Genomic DNA, 21,133 nt, shown 5'->3' with positions numbered 1-21,133 from the left:
TGTTTTTATTGAAATACGATTATAGCACTAAAATATTGTCAAAACCTATAAAGGAATTGACTAACTTTGTCTTCCTTTCCGTTTTGGGGTGACAGTATATTTTAATGCTTTTTAAAAGGTTTAATTGATCTTCTTCGGCTGCCATCTTTAACATTAATGAAAATTAAGCATGTGCTGTGCTTGTAAAACTGTAAGACCTATGATGTATTTACTGATCTACCTAAAGTTTTTAAAAATGAATCTGGAGTTTTTTCTCTCGCTGTCCATCAGCTAATATCACTGAGGACAGTTTATTTTTATTTTTATCTCAACTGTGACATAATTCATGTTGCTGTTGAGCACATAATTTACCCCACCGTCTTGTAACCATAAAGTGACTTAAGTTTCAGATATCATCAATGAATGGATGCCGCTCTGGTTAAAAACATGTTTTATTTAGCTTTTTTACAGGGTTTTTGTTTAAAAAGCTGTTTTTTTTTTATATCTTTCTAATCTGATTAGCCCCAATGTTGCTTTAAACATGTTTGTCTTGGTCTCAATAGACTTTCTCTTCCTCTTTTTCAGCGTTTTCTCTTTCAGATTCGTTTAGTTTGGAAATTCGTTGTCATTTCTCCTCCTCCTGGCTAAAAAAGGTTAAAGATGTTTTAAAGTAGGAATGAATTAATTTTTACTACGTTATAACTGTGAGCGAGAATACCAGGTTACAGAATAAAACGACGTATAGTCTGACCAAACTGCTTAAGTTTAAAACAGGAAAAGCAACAATTGCTCCGTCTGCTGCAATAAAAACCAAAACATTTTGATAACTACAGTCTTAGTAATGATATATTTAACCTTTATTATGTTGATGTAAATTAGATTAGAATGTAAATTAAACTTTTCCCCCAGTAAATATTCCTGTTGTGCTGAATATTGCCTCAATTTGCCTTTCTGCCTTTTATAGTAATGCTAATAGCCATCCCATGGGGGGTTGTCGGGGGGCAATGGGAGGGTTGCACCCTGGACATGCATTTGTTGCCTAAGGCCAACTTGGAGGATATTTAACCTAATGGGAGGAAGTCGGAGTAACCGGAGAATATCCACAAACACACGTGGAGAACATGCAGAAAGATTCTAGCCTGGGATTCGAACCCAGGACCTTCTTGCTGTAAGGCAGCTGTGCTACCAACTGCTTCACCTTGTAGCTCTGATCCAAGTATAGCTGGCTAATTTTAGCTGCCACTGTCGTTGGCATGCTGTCTGCTATTTAACAGAGATGCCGCTTGTCATTTGTAGTTTTAAACAGTTTTACCTAAATTAGAGCGAAGGACGACACTTTCTCTGATCCGTGCCACGACCGTCTGTGGTTTTCTCAACCAGAAACATTTCCTAAAGCAAAATTTGTTGCTTTCTTAAGCAGAACTGGGTCGGCCCTTCGTTACTCTAGAGCAGGGGTTCCCAAACCTTTTAGCCTGCAGCCCCCAAAGTAACGGTGCCAGACCCTGGCGACCCCCCCCCCCCCCCTTTTGGCAGGTGGGATTTTTAATTTTTTTTATTATGATAATAGTCAGACAATTGAGAATAAAGTAGTATTTTTCTAAGAACTTAAAAAAAAAAAAAAAGTGCAGTCTTCTATCTGCCTTAAAATGAGGAATCTTGAGCATCTTGTAAAGCTATACTTTGGTATCAGTTTCACGAAAGAGGAAATGCAAAATCTTTTTGGGACATCAGCACTAAATCATCTCATGACCCCCAAGAGGTCTCTTGCAACCCCTCGGGGGGGTCCCGACCCCCACCCCAACCTTGGGACCCCTGCTCTGTGGTACTTTTATGGTACTACGGGTATTCATACCTCATTAAAAGGACGTTAAACTATTAAAACAGTGTGATGGAAAATGTTAGCTTTTTTTTATTAGACCTTTTTTATTAGTTCTCTCTATCTAGATACTAAGAAATGGGTCATGCCAGGAGATGAAACAAATGCTGTGATTCAACCCAGTTTCGAGGGTTCTGGAAATTTTTAAGTACTTACCTGATCTTGTTAATTATAGAAAAATTAGTTGTTCCAATGATTAATTTGTGCTTTTAACACATATTTTACATAAAATACAATACTATTAAGCCACAAAAGCAAGCTTTTTTCTTTTTAACGCTGGCATATGTGAGGTAAAATCTAATACCCCACCCAAGCATTCTCATTTTAATGGATTGACATAACTCTGGTTATGACTTTTGTTTATTCTTTCCTATCATCAGTACAACTAGGAAGTGTTGTTCCGATCTTTGCGGGTATACTTCCAGTTTTTCTTTTCCGGTTGTTTGCTGCTCACACATTAAGAGCTTTCTGTAAGAGCTGTAAATTCATAGAAAACTTCCCACAATCTGTCAAAGAAACAATGAAAAACAAACTAGCATTTTGGTAAATCAAAGTGCATTTTCCTATATGTCAGCCACAGATCAGAATTGGACAGTTTCTCATTGATTGATCTGTAGGTCTGATAATCTGCCCATCCCCCCCCCCCCCCCCCACCATTTCATCAGCTTTGATCAAATCTAAAAACCCATCATTAGGATTTTTGTATACTTGTATACACATTTATGGAGATAATCTTTTAAGTCCTTAATTTTTATGTTGAGTTCAGAACTAGCATCTCTATTAAAGAAACAGTGGCGGATATTTTCCAATTTTATGTTTATAGTGAACAGAAAAAAATTAATAGAATCGGGTAAAAACCAGAAACCGTGATTTCACTGAAAAGCCCGAGAATAAAGAAAACTCCTTTCAGCCCTTACAAATAGTTCATATCCTGCTCAGGTGATGCATTAAATTTCTGATCCTTGCGTTTCCTCATTGTTTTAACTGGTTTTACCACTTCTTGTGTGCTGCTGTATTTCCAGACACCTAATTGGTCGTGTTTCATTTCAGTTCACGGCTACTTGCAGTTTTAAATCGCTCTGCTGCATTATTGCTGCTTTGCTTCTGCTTACAGGATGTTTTTATAAAAAAAAATAAAAAAAAATAAAAAAAAAATAAAATAAAAAAAAGTGTTTCTCCAACTTGGGAGCCAGACGAGAAGTTGATGCATCCTTGCTTAGAATATTTCGGAGCACACGGAGGCTTGTTCTGATTATAGAAGTGTTATCAAAGATTTTCAATATTTAGGTTATCTGTACTTGAATAGAAAGCCGGTTGTTGTTTTTTTTTTTTTTTTTTTTTTGGGAGGGGGGGACAGTCTGTCTCACATTAGGCTAAACTGGAATTGGATTAAAGTTAAAAAATGTTTGCTGTAATCGTCTAATTTGCTGCCAGTGCCCAAGCGAAAGATTTTGATTTGCTGCAACATGCATTTAATAGAAAGCAAGGTACCGTCTGCCATTATGAAGATAAGTTATCCTGGAGAGCTCTGGGAGCTGTTAGTTTATTTCTGTGGTCTTTAAAGCTCCAGCTAAGCGGGCAAAAAGATAAACACGAGTCGACTACAAGTCACTGCAACATTTTCGGCATCCCCTCACCGTCTGAGGGGAGCCTCTGGGAGGAGGCCACAGCCTTAAGACGGTAATCACAGCAGCACGTTTGGGACCCTATGGCTCCTCAGTTGTCCCAGTGCATAAGCCCAGGTCAGGACTTCAGTCATCTATAGAGCGGAGCTCCCCTTTCATCGCAGCCATGCTACTCTGTCAGTGGGTTTATGTGAGGAATTGGCCTTGTTGCCTTTTTTTATAGCTAATGATTCACTGTTTTTAAAGAGGAAAATTATTGCCGCTTAGGGCCGCTTCATGATGTGTTAGAAAATCACCTTGTTTATTAATTTTCCTCTTGTAGCTTAGGAAATTGAGTTACAGGGCGTCGATAATTTTTACAACTTTTCCTATTAACCCCTGTTAATGCTTGTGGCTCACTTTTATTAAATAAAATGTCAGACGTCAAGAAACAGGTGAACAAGCATCAAAGGAAAAACGGCGAGTTGTTGTGGATCAGAGTTGTTGAAAAGTAACAATCTTGTGTGTTTTTTGAATGCAGAATTCAAGCATTTATGCAAAACACCATGGTTTAACAGAGATGGAAATGGTGAAAGTAAAGTCTGGAATATGAGGTAATGGAGGAACATTTTATGGGAGTATTAAATTATCAAAACGTTTTCTGAGAGTGGTAGCTCAGAGACCTACTAAACCAGCACCCTAAGATGCTTAGGAAAGATTTAAAAGCACTCTGTAATGACCCTCGTTTGCCCCCTTTGAGAATGATTACTGGCAGCAAAAAGCAATTTGAAATAACATTTTGGCAGCATTCAGTTTGAGGTTGTATATACTGCTCCAGTTCTGACCAGCATTATCACTCTGGTGTGTATTTCTCTAAATAACTATAACCATAATACCTTAGAAACCAATGGGGATAGGACCTTTCAGTTGCAGCACCACATTTTTTTTCTGCCCAGGTGTATGAACAATTAAACGTCAGGAAACACACCTCTTTAAACAGATTTTCTGCCTAGTTGAGTGTGAAACACCTTTTTTTTTACTTGTATGAGTTGATTGTTTTAGAGCACATTTTTTTCCACAGATTGATCCAGTTATTTATTGCACTCGACCTATTTATATTCTACCTTTACAACACTTTGGTGCAACTGAGGTTGTTATTACGTGTTTAAACATTATGCAATATTATGACATTTCCCCACATACAAGTGAAGCTACATTAAAGCATTAATGTAGCTTTACTTGCTCCAGGGACACACCACTGAACCTCTACAGGTATGCAGCAGTTAGCTATTTTCACGTTTGGCCCTAAAACTCACTTCAAGGTGATTCTACGACGTAGTGGAAGGTCGGGAAGGTAAATGGCGCATGAGCAACACATGCTGTTCCTCCAGCGGTCTGGCTGTTGACTCTGCTCAAGCCATAGGCTGTAGGTGTGGCCTCGGCCGTCAGTCTTGGGTTGCTACTCCCTTTAAATTCATGATTTCAAATGTTCCGAAGCACAAAGAGATACTTGATTAAAAAGAATTTTGTATTAGTGGATGGTTAAAAAATGTCTCTTGTTTACTTTGTTGGAGCTACCCACGTTTCATGTATACAAACATGTATGGTCTTTGTAGTTAAAGTGCTCCCTCAATCCTTTTTCTGTGTCGCCAGTAAGCGGCCATACATTCATTTGAGATGTTCTCGTTTGGTCTTTTTGTATTTTTGTCAAGGAAACAATCCATATTGTGATTATCGTGAGCGATTCCAGATGATGTGTGTAGAAGCCAATATGTGTAAAGTCTATATAAGACAGGAAATGATGTGTGTATGGGTGTGTGTTCCCGACTTGGCCGGGAAACGCTGTCGCCACACTGCTGGCCGTTTTGTGTTATCTTTCGTTTTGTAAGACAGCTAAAGAGGGAATAAATTGGCTTTTAACTGCAAGAACAGCGTCTGGACATTTCCTATTTACCATCTCTCCCCGTGTCAAATACAAGATTGCGGTTTAAAAACACTCAAGTGGCTTTAAGTGTCGGCTTGGCCCCTACAATGTGGTTAAAGACGCCACATGGTCATCCTTATATGGTCGTTCCCTCCTGTTTTTGTGGGTGTGACTCAAAAGTCATTTTTTTTGTTTAAGAAAACTGTGTTTTAAAATTACTCATCCGTTTTGAAAATGGTGGCCAAGTCTGTATCTGTGTTTCATATTTCTAAGGCTTTCAAGTTTTCTGGCTCTAAATCATGACGACACGTGTCCTTTTTAAGGCATCCAGTCAGCCGTAATGGTAAACAGCATGATATTATTTTAGATCTTTCGCCTTTGACAGATTTTACTTCAATGATTTTGTTTTATAAATCTGAATGCTACTATATCAGTTTAACTAAAGTGAACTGAGATGCCCCGTTAGGGTTTTATTCTGTTTTTCTGACTTTGTTTCTTGTGTTTCAACCTCTTCATTTTTCTCCCACCCTCTTTCCATCTGTTCTCTCCTGTTTTCATTCTTCTCTTCTCTTCCATCTTCCTGCCAACCCAAACCTTTTTGCTGTTTCCCATTTTATCTTTAGCCGACCTTGGAGCCTAAACTGAAGGTATGTTCTTAGTAGTAACAGCTGGTAATTATAGAGCATTTAAGGTTTTATTACTGGCTTTATATCAACAGTGACTTTTAAAAGCTTGATACCGGTAGCCTGCCCATGCCTGCTAGAACATATGCTAATTAAATCATCATTTTATAGAGTCCTATAAAGTTCCCGTTGCCTTGTGCTTCATTCACAATCCGCTGCTTTCTTGAATCAATCTCGTGCAATTTTCATGATTTTTAATGCAACAGTTCTGGTTTTGAATATCCATCGTTTAGCTTCTACCAGATTGTGCTTTTCTCGTTTTTGTTAAATCTCCACCGTTTGCTGCTGCTCTTTTTCAAGCTGCTGCTGAGGCTGGTAGAGGCTGGTGCCCGAGTCATCTGTCACTTTAATAACTATCTGGATCGTCGCTGTTTTCCCAACCATGTCTGGACTGTATTATAGTCTGTGAGTGTAACTGATGAGCCAGAGCCTCTGAGAGAGTGTGTGTGTGTGTGTATGCGGTATGCTGTACGACTCCATAATCATTATGCCATTGACATGTTGATTCGGGCTCCTGTGCCATCATTATGCTGAATATGAATGAGACCTTCATGCCGGCCGAGGCGTGTGGTCTGCAGGATCAACACAAATGTTGCTCGACATCAAACGCCAACACGCGCCGTCGTACCCTGTAGGTACCGCCGCTGCCTGCACGGTCCCAATCATCTGGTTCCTGAGCAATATAGAGAAATAAAATGTGAAGGTCATCGCTGCTTTAAATGTGTGCACAAAAATGTTGTTAATGCACTGCAAAAACGGATCTAAAAATAAGTAAAATGTTCTTAAAATTTGTGTTTTTGTCCTAGATTTTAGCAGGTAAATAAGATTATCAGCCAATGGAATGAGTATTGTGACCCCTAAAATAAGATAATTAGATATACTGCACTTGAAATAAGATGATGGAGATGAGTTGTTCCTATTATAAGTGCAAACATCTTATTCTATTGGCAGATCATCTTATTTACCTGCTCAAATCAAGGAAAAATACACAAATTTTAAGAACATTTTACTTATTTTTAGTTCCGTTTTTGCAGTGTGTCGGCCATATTTTTGTTGAGTGCCTGCAAAGTGATTATTGTTTTTGTGCTCCAAGAACTTTATGCTTCTATTTGTTCACATGTTAATAAATTATTTACTTTAGTTTACATAATTAATTAACTTTCAGGCTGCTTATAGGGTTTTTCCAACATGCTACATCCCACAGTGATCTGACATTGTTTGCCTCAGCGCTAAACCGAGGTTAACATTTTTACTCTAGGTTTTGATATGACTTGTTGACGAGTCATCTCGTGACATACAGTTGATTCCTGATATGAAGGTACATTGTATACAAATGCACAAAGCCTGACATTAAATGAGACTCCTGATTTAGATCACTCAGGAGTACCACCATGATGTCTTTTTGCTAAATGCCAGAATAATGAAAAGGAACTTTTTAAAAAAGATTTATTTTCTTTAATTCCTTCCAACCCAGACGTTTTCATACATTATTTATTAATTGGTTGACTTGTCTTCTTAAATTGTTATGTTGAACCACTATTCAGAAGCAATGTATGACTTTTAATTGGTTAATTTTCAGTAAGTTTTTTTTTTATTTATTACTTTTGTTAGTTTCAAGTTATTTCAGTGACCATTGTGGGATTTTCTTTCATCAACAGATGAGGTATTATGCATGTATTTTAACTTTAATTGATCTTTTGGTTTCCATTTATAAGCTGTACATCATTAAAACTTCTGATTGACAAACTAGAGCTACTCTGAAAGTACAATGTCGGTACGTTAAAACATCTTCCAATGTTTTAATAATGTTTTCCCCGTGGTTTAGCTTGATGATTATCGCATGCTATCAGGGCGAGCGGCTATAATCGGGTTTCCTGATAGGAAAATCAGTCACGCAGGGCAGCAGATGTTTTACGACTGGTGACAGGGCATGAAAGCTTCACTCTCTAGTTAAATATTGGAGACACAGAAGTAGTCCCGACGTGCCCAGTTTTGCTCTGTAAACACAATTCAGATTCTCTAAAAGTCAGTCGGCTGCCTGAAGAAGCGGTAACACTCAACAGAAAACAACAGTTCCAATTTAAAATAAACACGCGAGATCCTTTTAAAGGTGTGTTTGATGGGCTTTATAAACGCTGAGATGTCTTCATCTTTCCTTGTAGAGTGTGGTTTGTGTCTTATTTGTAGCTCTGACGTCTCGTTTTCTGTTGTCTCCCAGGACTCCAGCAGCTCTCCGCCAACCCTGGGGAACCTCAAAGTTGACTCGGAGGGATTTTTCCTGACATGGACTACGGCGAGCAGTTATGTAAGAAAGCCTTCAATGTTTCAAACTGAAAAGGAAATTGGCTTTTTTTTTTTTTGTTGTTTTCTCAGAAATACTTATATGAGGAAACAGAAATGGACCACAATAGGTTTTTGATGCACCAGCGTGAGTGCTAATATGAGTGAAAACATTTACTTGTCCACTTTAACGCCACTATATGACCGCACACCATCTTCTTGTGGGCCATTTTATCTTTCCTAACTGCTTTTTCTCTTCTTAGCTCCTTTAAAGTCCCGTATTGTGGTTTTCCTGTCCATTAGCTCTGCCAGAATTGGTCTCTTCAATTTGTTGTGGCTTCGCGTTTGTGTCTTCTTCTCCGTCCTTCCGCCTCCTCCCTCGTGTCTGTGTGGTCTTTATCGGTCTCGTCTCTCTTTTGCTCCATTATCACCACTTCCGTACATCCATCCTGCCCCTCATATCTTTCGTTGGCTGCGCTTGTTTCTCCATTAGTACGGTCATATTAGATTTTAAATTTTGAGCATTTAGCTGCTCAGACGCTATAAGTAGCGGGCCGTTAGGATGCTGCGCTTTGAGATTTTAGTTATGATTGTGTTACACAGCTGTATTTAATTCTAAGAGTTAGTGTAATGGTGGAGTTTCATGAATTAGGCTTTTTTTGCTAGCTATAACGACCTGTTTTCTGGTCTTTTTGTTCATTTTATTCACTTACATGAGTTGGATAAAGCACCTAATCATCCATCCTCGCTATTATAGGGTCTAAATTGGTTATTTAATGAATACGAACTGACCTAAATGTTATTTTTCTTTCGAAAATAGGGACAAGTAAATGTTTTGCTGATTTTATATTTAAAAATATGTATTTGTGGCAGTTTTAAACTACTTTTAGTGACTGAAGTCTCCTTCCTAAAGAGGATGGGCTGCTACCGACAAAACAATACAACCATTGAGACACTTTTTTTTCCCCCTCTTAAATATCAACTTTAACTCTTGACTGATCTTCAGCTTCTGCCTGCAGTGTTTGCATACATAAGATAACCGTCAAGAAAAATGAATGAAATTTGCAAACATCCCGCAGCTACTGTTGAGATCATCAGAGATGCTACTATTGTCAGTCAGCAGCTACTAAAAAGAAAAACGAATCGAGGTTGCATATAAATAGAGGGTACATCCGGCTGAAAAGAAGAGATGGCATGATAATAGGTTCACAACACTTGACAAAATTAACTAGTGAGATCTCTGGGAAAACTAAAATTTTAAAAAAAGTTTTTGCCAAAAAGTTAAAATTGTCATTTTCACGAAGGCTTTGATGGATTTTTACCTGTGTTTTTGAAGAATATGTAGTCTAAGTGGAGTAATCCGGTCTTGATTTAAATTATTTGCAGGTTTTGCTTTTCTTTGGTCCATATTTCTCAAATTCTAAAGAGGTTCAAATGCAAAAAAAAACAAACAAACAGAAAAAACACAAAAAAATAAGTTTTTACATTTTCACAGCTGGGATAAATGTTTAATAAATCCCAAACTTAGGTTTTTAGGAATCCCTGTTCAGCGGTAAGTTGTCGGGCCAATATTTGACCACTCTAAATATTTAACATTTTAAACCGAAGGTGTGCAACATCAGTCCAGATTCCTCAAAAATCTTTACTTTGGATCTTTTAGTTTAGCGTGGATTAGAGGCCCTAAAGTAAAATTTAGTGTTGTTAGCGCCTAGCGGTTAGCTAGTCGTGGTATTCTTTAATAATGAGTATTATAGTAATTATTCCTTGCATCTTAAAGGTAGTGGAGTCTTTTTTTTTTTATTGCAACTCAAGAAGTACTCATTTGCTTCAAGCACTGGATTTTGCGTCACTTTAACAAGATATAGAGTTGCTTTTTAGTATCGAGATATTTAGCTACTCAGAACTAACAATTGTTCCATGAATACATAACTATTTACAGATTATTAGAGTATTAGAAGTCAGCATCAAGTCCCAAAGCTAACAATGCTCATTGTAACAAGTGTTTGAGCACCGCTTCATTATTATTTTTTTTCTCCACGGCTAAATAAAACCCTAGACAGTAAAATCTACTGAAAATATGACCTAAAACACTAAAAATCCCCTAAAATAAAGCGGATAAGATTAAACCGATCACATGTTTGTATTACTGATGTCTTCTTTGTGCTCAACATCTCCTAGTGGCATTTGTGTCTTTGTCTTATTTTATGTATTAGCGACGTCTGCTGGTTAGGAGGGGTACTGCATGTTGTGTAGTGGCGATATAGATTGCAGCTCCATAATGTTGGTGTCAGAGCTCGCTAATTGTATTAAAAAGTTTATATAACCATTCAGATGAGGTGCAACACAAATCAGAGGGCGCACAACCCGCTAACACACCAGCAGCCAATGTTCAGCATCAGTTTGGCTTCAGTTTGCATAAAATGATTGCAAATATATCATCATTATGAGGTCCGTGTGTGTGCAGTATTAATATCACAAAGGATTATTGAGGAATGCAATCATTTTTGGCTGATATATTCCACATGTAATGAGTTTGTTTGCCAATAAGAGACTCAGCCCTGTTGGACAGAGTCTCACTGCCGCAGAGTCTTTGAATCACAGATGAGAAACAGAGGAGGAAGATTTTACAATGGGGTCACAATTAAGTCGCCCACCCATGTTTGCCAAGTCGCTGATAGTCCAACGGTTTGCCTGCAACATGTAGATTTATCTCTAAACCTGTTAACCGTTCCGATCTTTAGAGGTCAGGACCCTCACAACGAAACGATGCTCAAATCAAAGGCAGATGTACAACATGGTGATGGAAGAAGTGACTTAGGCTACGTTCTCACTGCAGCCTGAAGTGACCCAATTCCGATTTTTTTTTTTTCTTTTTTTTTTTTTTTGCCCATATGCGACCTGTATCTGATCTTTTTATGACAGTCTGAACAACACAGATCGGATTTTTTTCAAATGCGACCCAGGCCACTTGGATATGTGTGAATCCGATACGTATCTGATCTTTTCAAATGCGACCTGTGTCTGTACGGCCGGGTCGCATTTATCTGACCTGTACGTCACCGATACTCGACAAACGTCACTATACTGCGTCCTGCTATGCAGAAGCGGGAAGAAAGACGACACCCATAGCGGACTACAATGAGAAGAGCAGTCAATGGAGGGAAAGCTCCGGTTAGAAAATAAATTAATGACCGCAAAATGCGCGCCAGCATTATAATCCATGTTTACTTCCACAAACACTGAGGACGCTTGCTACGTGTGACGTCATCGCGTCCTCGTCTGCAAATGCTGGACACTTAGGTTGAACGCATTCAGTTCACACAGGAGATCACATACAAGTCGCATATGAAATGTGAACGACCACGCAAAAAAATCCGATTTCACAAAAAAAATCGGAATTGAGCATTAAGACGAGGGGGCGGGGGCGACTGTGGCTTGATGGCATGAGTAGTCATCTGGCAATCAGAGGGTTGTCGGTTCGATTCCAGGTTCCCCTTGCCACATGTCGATGTGCTCTTGGGCAAGGCACTTAACCCCAAGTTGCCTACCGAGCTGCGTCTCGGTGTATAAATGTGTGTGCGTTAGTGAGAGCGACTGGGTGAATGTGGCTATAGTGTACAGTGCTTTGGGTGGTCAGCATGACTGAAAAAGCGCTATATAAGTTCAGTCCATTTACCATTTACAAGACCTGCACTGTGAACGTAGCCTTATTTGCTGGTTTCATGCAGACTTTCTTATAAATTGGGAAAATGTTTAGTGATGTTGGTGAGGACAGATACAAATTAGGTTGAATAGTGTGTCAAAATAGAACCTGATCACCCAATCGGCATTTTAAATGTGATTTGTAGAGGAGGTGATTCAAAGCAAACCATTTAGAAACGTCAGAACCAGTCCAACCTTCCTCCGTCCCATCCCTTCGTCCCAATCAGAGCTTCTCTCGCCCAAAAAACCTTTTTCTCTTTTCTTGTGTTTGCCCCGTAGGCATGTATGGACAGACAACACTATCGCCATGTTGTGTCTGCGTGTTTCAGAATCTGTGTTCATATCTGGGCCAGAGCACGCGTCACCCCCCCCCCGTCCACGCATTCACATAACGCGGCGAAGCTTCAAACACTCACTGTGTCCTGATGTGTTACACGTGTGCGTTTGTGGGAGGGAGATAATAGGCCGTTTGTCGCCCGAGGGCCAGCCGTGGCACTGTTTAGCAAGAAGTGAGACGATCACTTGTCGGATCCGTTCCCAGTGATGGGGGAAGAGGCTCCTGCGCTCTGTGTGCAGAGGCCCACCGAGGAGCAATGTTTTCACGCGTCGCTCAGTTGGTTTGACGTCTGGGCTGCAGAACAACACGACTTATATGCCGCTCAAACTCAATTTAAGACTAATTACCGTCATTTGAGACAAGTAATTACCCTTTTGAGTTTATTTTGTTGGAGGTTTTACGCAGCAGCAGACCATATAAATATGAGGCTGCTGTGATATATCGTTTCTTGTCCTGCTGCCCCAGTTGCTCTGTTTGCAGGGGGAATTTTTTTTTTTTTACCTGTGGTTCATTAATCGATGGTTTCTGGTTTGTCGTAATCTACACCAGCGGGTATTTGTCACCTTGTCTCATGTGGGTGAAAGCAACGACACAAGGGCTTGTAACTGAGACCGGCCTGACGTCAGATCTGGCTCCTCCGCACAGCAGAGCGTGTTATTACGGGAATCCGAGCGACGCATGTCAGATGGTAATGGTAATTCCTTTGACTTGTGTGACACGGTGTTTGCCTTTTTCTCTGAGCACTGCCTCTGATTTCTGGTAGCGTTGGCACAAACTGAGTCGGGTTAGTGCGGCTGCTATTCTTATTCCGGGTGGCGGGATACGCAGCTCGGCCGCGGCCGGAGAACGCCCAGACCACCGAGGCAAATTGCAGGGAAATCCGGGAATTTTTGGGGCCAGGGAGTTGATGTAATTTCACGTTGTTTTTTGGTCGTGCTGTGTTTTTAAGTCTCTAACTTCTCAGCAGCAAAACCTGTCAGTCAAACAGTTTATTTTTTCTTCTTTCTGGCTTTTTCTTTTTTTTGTCCCTCTGCAAACCCCGTTTTCTTTCACCCGGAGCTCCTCCGCGGGGCAATTGTGACTCGGGAAAATCGACGCGCCTGTATGTTTCCGAGCGTGTTCGTAATCGTTTCATCGATCCCAGGGAGAAGCTTTAATTCAGCCTAGTGGCTCCCCAGGAGGTTTCCCCCGCCGGAGCTGGAGAAGAAGAAGAAAGAGGACACGGCAACACAGATCTGCAGCGATTATTAATGAGAACAATTAATGCGCCTTCGCACAGACGACAAGGATATTCTGGATGGAACCCATTTCTCTGAATAGAGCCGCTCAAAATATGAAACTCTCTGGTGCAGCTTTACTTTCTGCTGCTCCGCTCTTTGAGTTCTGTAAATTAGGGCTGCAGCTAATGATTTTCGATTAATTTTGCGATTAATCCAAAAGGAAAACACTCAGAGTAATTCAATATACCTCAATCAACAAGCGTTTTGGACTTAAAAAAAACCCACTAGCAAATATCTATTGCACATTTTAGATGCATTGTAATTGAAATAAAAACAAAAAACTAATTTCAATGCTCATATCAAGGCAATTTAATTATTAGGTTCCTTGTTTGGCAAAGTAGTAGATAATATAACTCATTTTACATATTGGTTAACCTGTTGACTTTTTTTTAATTATTAATCTTTCTGCCATCTGGATTAGTGATAGAATAGCGAAAGGGGCTTAATTGTAGGTTTATTTTACAGAATTTGAACCAGATGAAGCTAAAACTGCTACTTCAGGAGTTCTGGATGGAGGATATTTACAGACAAAGAAGGTTTTTCATCTTAAATGCATAATGTATATATATTTTATGTACACTTCTAACTCAGTTACTGCTCTGAGTGGGTTGTTCTTTCAGCAATGGCATGTCGTAGAGTCTGCGTCCTCCAGTTAACGATGATTCGATGACTAAATTAATGATGATTATTTCAATTAATCACGATTAATTGTTTCAGTCCGCCTGTAGATGTCAGATATTTAAACTAAAACAGATTTAGCCTGAATGTTTCCAACAGGTCAGGCGTGAGGGACTTTAATATTGTTTATAAGGTGAACTGGATTATATTCAGCCAAGTCATTTTTAGATTCTGTAACCCAAAAATGTCAAAACGCATTTTTTTTTTTTAAACTGCAGAAAAGATCTTAAAGGTGACTTCGCATTTTACGCAGGTCTGTGAAGTGCTTGTGCAGCAGAATTTTACTGGGATGCAGAACTCTCATACCGTACCTTGCAAAATGATAAATACCCATCGATTTGTCACATGACAAATCAACACAAGGTAACGCGTAATTATGAAGCGGAAGGAAGTTTGTTTTTGCCAATAAACGCCTGAAAGGTGTAGCGTCTTTATGGATTCAGCCCCCTTTACGTGGATAAGCCTGAATAAAATCCACTGAAGCTGTTTGCCTTTTAAAATAGAAACTAGAGTCCACCTGTGTGCCATTTAATCTCAGGATAAATCCAGCGGCTCTGTTTCTGGCCTCAGAGAAGACCAAGCAACACAGCCGACGGGTTCAGGGATTAAGTGGAGGAAAGGTTTAAAGCAAAGCTCGGTTGTAAAGTAATATTTGAGATTTTTAACGTCTAAAATTAAACCAGTGGTGTCCAAACATTTTGTGCTGTGGGCCAAAATTGCAGAGTTGCAGGTATTTAAGGAGCCCAGATTCAATTTTATAGTGTGTTTATTTTATTTCCACCTGCATTAAGTTAAACATTCAATATTTTAATGAACCAAAGCCGAAAAGAACAGCTTATTGTAAGAGAGAAAAGGGGTATCTAATATTTGCCTTAATAAAAGAAAGGTGTAAATTTTCTGTTTTGGTGGAATTTATTTTATTTTGATGGTCTATTGAGTCTTTTATTTTCATTTGCAGCAACAAAAAAGAGAGCCTCTTGTAAAACCCATATTAACTAACTTTAATAGGTGTATGTGGGTCCATGTCTGTTTAATTGTCAATTTTCTGGATGTTTGCGACCCTACTATAAGTAAAAGCAAAAAAAACATGGCAAAACAAAAACATGTTTTGAACCTTTGGACACCTCTGGTCTGAGGAAGATGAGACCCCAAGGCATATTTCTCCCAAGGGAGACAGATAATAGGACTTGAACTAAACATTTCTATTGAAGATGTAAGTTTATCATTGAAGCTCTCATCCTATAATTTTTACAAATAATATCCATCTGCTTCTGCTACATTTGCTAAAATGAAGTGAGGGTTCTCACAAAACTTTTTCAAAGGCCCCCAGGCCGCACTTTGGACACCCCTGATCACAAAGAGCATTAAGCTGAGAAGACTCTGGAGGAGCTCCAGAAGCTCGGGTGGTATAATTAGTAGAAATGTTTTCTGTGTGTGCTGCAGAATCCTGCCCTTTTTATGGAAAAGTTGCAATAAAAAAGCCAAAAGAAGTCCCATTTACAGGGTGTTACAACTAGTGTTGCACTGATACCGATACCAGTATGGGACGGGGCCCCGATCCAGCACTAAAATGGTGGTATCGGTATCGGCGAGTACCAACAAATAGACACCGATACCATTTTGATGTTTGTATGTCACTTAACGCAGCCTTCTCTCTCCCAACTAGTATTATACATGTTATACAAGATCATGAAAATTGCACTATTTTGGCATTTGAGAGCCAAAAGTTTATTCAACTATTGTCACCCATTCCAGGTAGGCAATAAAAAGTTCTACTACCCTAAGTAGTATGCAGTTCTTCATATATATACACACATCAATTTCAAACAAATGGTATCGGTATCGGCCAATACTGCACAGCCAGGTATCGGTATCGGGGCCAAAAAATGGCATCGGCGCAACACTAGTCACAATCCAGGGTGACACGGCAAACATGTGGAAGAAGGTGTTGGATGAGACTTAAATTTAGCTTTTTAGTCGTACATCTAAAGCACTGCGTAAAAAGAAAGCTGACACTGGACGTCACACTGAGCTAACCATTCCAGTTGTAAATCATGGTGGTGGCAGCATCATGCTGTGGGGGTGAAGACTGAAGCCGGTCAGAGTTGAAGGGAAGATGGCTGGCGCTAAATACAGGACATTGCTAAAGGAAAACCTGTGAGCGGCTCAAAAGACAAATGTTCACCTTCCAGCAGGACAACAACCAGAGCTACGCAGGAATAGTTTCAGATCAGAGCATGTGTTAGAACGGCCTAGTCAAAGTCCAACTGGGAAAATGTGACAAGACTTGAAAGCTGACGCTGGCAGATGCTCTCCATCCCGTCCGGCTGAGCTTGATCTGTTTTGCAACGATTGCCGTCAAAAGGTGCGTCTGTTAGGCATCGACACGTGGATGCTGAGCACAGATGCACGCCGCACTTTTCAGATTTTATTTTCCAAGCCACGTTCTTTTCGTTCCACATCAGCAATTATGCTCAGCTTTGTGACTTTATCTCAGTCCCAACGCCCGAGAAACGCGAGAACACGTTCGAGCTTTTGGTCGGAAAGAATGTCAAAGTTCATGGATGCTTTTGCAAAGTACCGTGGCTCCAGAAATCTTGGACGTAGTAAGCTTCAGATTTAGCCCTGACCACTCGGTGTGTTTTCTCCCACATCTTCGGAAAACTTTAAATTGGCCTCGGTTAGGCTTTTTTTTTTTTTCTATACCGGACAGCGGCTTGATTCTGAAATTGTGTCTGCATGTACGCGGGCCGGCGGATGTCCCAGAGGAGCCGGCCAGCACACCTCTCGTATGTAAACAACGCGGTGAAGTTCCAGCCGATCTGGGCCCGCCGCGGTTTATAGCAGGAGGGTAAATGTTTGTACGGGCCGTTAAAACTTAGCCCCGGGTCCTTCCTCCTTTTCCATCCATCATCCTTTCGATTAGACACTTTTTGTTCCCGGCTGGCTCTGTTTCTGGAGAAGCTGCCGTCAAACTTTCACCCATTTTCTACATGTTTTATAACATCTCTTCTTATCCCAGTGTGTGTGTGTCTGCTCTGATTTATGCGTCCTTTCTCCAGTTCTCCAGCTTTCCTTCCTTCATCCCATCTTATCTCCATCTGCTTAGTGTCACCGTGTCTCTCTGCTTGGCGTTGTTTAGCGTTTTACTTCAACACTTTTGTCTGCCCCCCCCCCAGTATTTGTCCTACCCTCCGTCCTGTTTCTGACTCCACCAGCCTTCTTCCTACAACATTTCTATCTTTCACATCTCTCTGTCCTCTCCTGCTTCCTCCCTGCAGACCTTCCTCTGTTATCCCTTCTATCTTTCTCCATCTTTGCATCATGTTTAGAGTGGTAGCTTACAGGAACATAGACCTTTTTTCAGTTTTTTTTGTTGCGCGTCAAGAACCCAGATTTTTTTCCCGTTTGTTACAGATTTTTACTTCAAACTTTTTATCCTAACATCTCTACCTATGCTTTGCGGGGCGTTAATGAAACGGTTGGTTTGCTGCTGTGCCTTCTCAGCCCCAGAGGGAATCCAGCTTTTGCAGCTACTTCCCCAACATTCCCGCCGCGGGACGTGGGGTCGGGTCCAGCCGAGGCTTCGCTGTAAACACAAACTGCATGCCAGTGGCTGCGGGTTGCGCAAGCTTCCAACATCCACACAACGCTGCATGCTTGGAACTTCCTGCTGGAGCTCGTCTTCACGTCTTCTTTCTGTCGTCCCAAGCAGCTTTCCTCATCCCCCGCCTTGTGTTTGTTTTACAAGCGGTGCATTCGGGGGGGGGGGTGGGGAGAGTTTGATGGATACTTGCGTTGCTGAGCGCTTACATGTTCTCCCCCAGCGTTCCTGCAGGAGTTTTCTCTGCGTTTACCCTGTTGACTTTTTTGCAGATCTGTCAGTCTTCACTACCAATATATATCGATCGAACGACAAACGTATATTGATGATAGGAAGAAAAAAAAAGTCAATAAAAAGTTAAATAGAATAACAGTTTTCCTTCCTTTTGCATTCTAGCCTATCATGTAGGTTAATATTACAGTCATTACATCCTCCCAACCAATCACAAACGCAGACCCAGAATCCAAGCTCCGCCCCCTTCAAAGAGTTCAGAGAGCACACGTTCTTTTTTTCTTTTTTTTAAAAAGTTTTGGTAAAATAGTTGGTTGATTAAAGGGTTGTTATGTATTTTGAATTTGTTGATAATTATCGATATCGATCAATATGATTTCTAGTTTGTCGATGGGCTTTTTTTCTATACTGTCCAGCCCTAAGTTCCAGCACTTGGCTTACAGAGCTTTAGGTAACATTTAGAACAAACTTATCAAATCCATCAGTTATCTTTACGTTACGCTGCGATGTCTTGAACAAGGCTCTGCCGCCTGATACCCATGTTGCTACGTTTGAATATCTGGATCGGTACTGTTCTGTAAGCAAAAGGCGTCCACACACATTAGGTCTGAGCTTTTTACTAGCCTACTCGAAAACCATTTATCCCTCTTTACTCAGGATTTTCTCATAGAGCTGAATTCATGGTTCCTTCAAGTTATCCGACCGATTCAGGGAAGTTTTACCACTTGTCAACGGTTCTATTTGTCACATGTTTTTGATATTTGCATTTACTGGGAAGCACTTTCAGATCCTCTTAGTGGTTTTGTTTTTATATGTGTCTTTTGAGATTTTCTCCTTTCAATTTTACCACATAACAGAGTTTTAGGGTATCCCTCTGGAGACCAGGTTGAATGGGGGAGTTTTCCTCCTGTGAAATGGGACTAAAATAATATCTCTATATTTTTAGGCTGAATGCCAATATACGATACTTGATATGTTTTTCCCTTCGTAATTATAAAAAGCGATCTCTGACTCAAAGCTTTGTCCCAAATGTCTCATTGGCAATTTTTTTAACAAACAGATGTAGATAAATATGTAAAATGCCTGAAAAATAACCTCCTGGAGTACAATTTATAGGCCATCTCGATATAAACAATATATTCTCGTGTATTATCTCTTTTTTTTGCCACCTGCTGTGCCGACTCCACGTCAATCTTGAGTGGAGCGTATCGTTCTGGCAGGAAGTCAGAAGAGGAAAAGCAAAGTGGATGGGGCAGAAAGCACAGAAGGTCCTTATAGCACTTTCCCTAAATAAATGAAATGATAATTTAAAAGCTCATCATCATTGTGTGATAGTCATAAAGACATTTAAGTGCGATGAAAGGCAAAACCTGTTGCTCTCTGATCCCTTTTATCTGGTTCTAAACCATATAAACCTTTTTTATTTTCCCCTTTGTCAGTTTTTACGGATCGCGTTTTTTATCTTTGATGTATTGTCATGAATTTACCGTGATGATTTTTAAGTTTTGTCCTAATTTGTTAAACACTAATATTTGTGTTTTAAAGTGCTAAGAGGATTGAACTGCATGTGACTGCCGTCTAATAGATGCTGAACACCGAAAAGCAAATTCAGAAGAAGTGCTCCAAATGCATGAAGATAAAATATAAAAACAGATATTTGCCGTTCTATTTCGGTGCTGCCCAGTGGTCCTTGGACTTAGTTTATCAGATTACTATCTGATGTTTCCTTCTCAAGAGGGTAAATATTTAGTTTGTTTTGCAGAACAGACAATCAAACCTGACCAGCAGGATCTGGTCTAAACGCAACGCAGAAATCAGGGAGTTGTTTGGTTTCTGGGGGATTTCTGGTAATTTATTTGTTGGTTAAATTTACTTTTTTTTTTTTTTTATATAATGAGGAACGTTTAATTTTGGCTCAGTTAAGCTGTTCCGGGTACCCTCCTCACCAGAGCACACCTGCTTACTCTTTGTTGTTATTTAGCATTCTTCATCGTGTTTCCTTTTGGCCATTTATTCTGCAAATCCGGTTTCGGTCTGTCAGCGTTCCCCATGTTGGTCCTCGGCTGTGTCCCAGGACAGCTGGTAGCTATCAGAGGGTTGAGGCAAAAGTCACTCCTCCAACATAAACTGAAACATGTCTTTTTCCTCTGCTTCTGCTATTTTGTTCTTTCCGCTTTCTTTCACGTCACTTTTTTTTTGTCCATCTCAGTTTTAGTTTTTTTTGTTTTTTTCTCTCATCTGTAATCCTCAGGAGTTACTGCTGCGTAATTTCTTCCAACATGCCAGATCTCTGTGATTCTGTCTCTTGGCGTGGGAAAGTGGGCAGGAAGTGGCTCATAGACAAACATCGGGGTGATGGGGAATTTTGTTCCCCCCTCTTTCTTTCCTCCCGTTTAAAGTTCCCATATTTCTTTTCTCCTTCTTCTTCTTCCGCGTCCTGCCCGTCCTCGCCTTGCTACGTCCCCGTCTCCTACAGGTCATGTCGATATCACCTGAGAGCTGTTGAGTGTTTGTCTACAGGGATGTTTTGACACCTCTGTGGTGTGAACGTGATCTGAAATTCCTAAATCTGACGTGACAACACAGTTTAATTTAACATTTTGGTTCTCTTCAGATGCTAACGTACACTCATGATCGCCTTGAAGGCTTTTTTGTTTTGTTTTTGTTTTGGGCTTTTGGATTTTTGGCTGGGTTGATGTTAGATCATAAAAGTGTGGATTCTTCTCTAATCCACACAGTGTAAAAACTAAACTAAAAGGTTTAAAGTTGTACAGAGATCTCCACTTATATTTGGCTAAATGTCCCTCAGCAAGTTGTTTTTGCAGCTGTCAACAAGCAGCTAGCTTAAGCCTGGCTGGATATTTGATCACCCTTTCTGGCAGAATTGGCAGAGTTCGATAAAATCGGATGGTTTTCTGGACTGACCGAACCTTTAAGGATAGCTGCTACATTTTC

At 40.1% G+C, this 21,133-nt stretch overlaps 1 protein-coding gene across 3 annotated transcripts in view; it reads left to right on the top strand.

Moving 5' to 3' along the window:
- plcb3 (phospholipase C, beta 3 (phosphatidylinositol-specific)) overlaps window positions 1-21,133 on the top strand; it is a 118,822-nt gene that overhangs the window by 35,831 nt on the left and 61,858 nt on the right. For all 3 annotated transcript variants that reach the window (XM_036146607.1, XM_036146608.1, XM_036146606.1), the window contains exon 2: window positions 8,285-8,371. In XM_036146607.1, coding sequence (XP_036002500.1) covers window positions 8,285-8,371 — 87 coding nt within the window. The remainder of the gene's footprint in view (window positions 1-8,284; window positions 8,372-21,133) is intronic.

The sequence above is a fragment of the Fundulus heteroclitus genome, chromosome 14 (assembly GCF_011125445.2).
Source record: "Fundulus heteroclitus isolate FHET01 chromosome 14, MU-UCD_Fhet_4.1, whole genome shotgun sequence".
In the NCBI taxonomy this organism is placed as follows: Eukaryota; Metazoa; Chordata; class Actinopteri; order Cyprinodontiformes; family Fundulidae; genus Fundulus; species Fundulus heteroclitus.
This window is presented reverse-complemented; position numbering and strand designations above follow the sequence as displayed.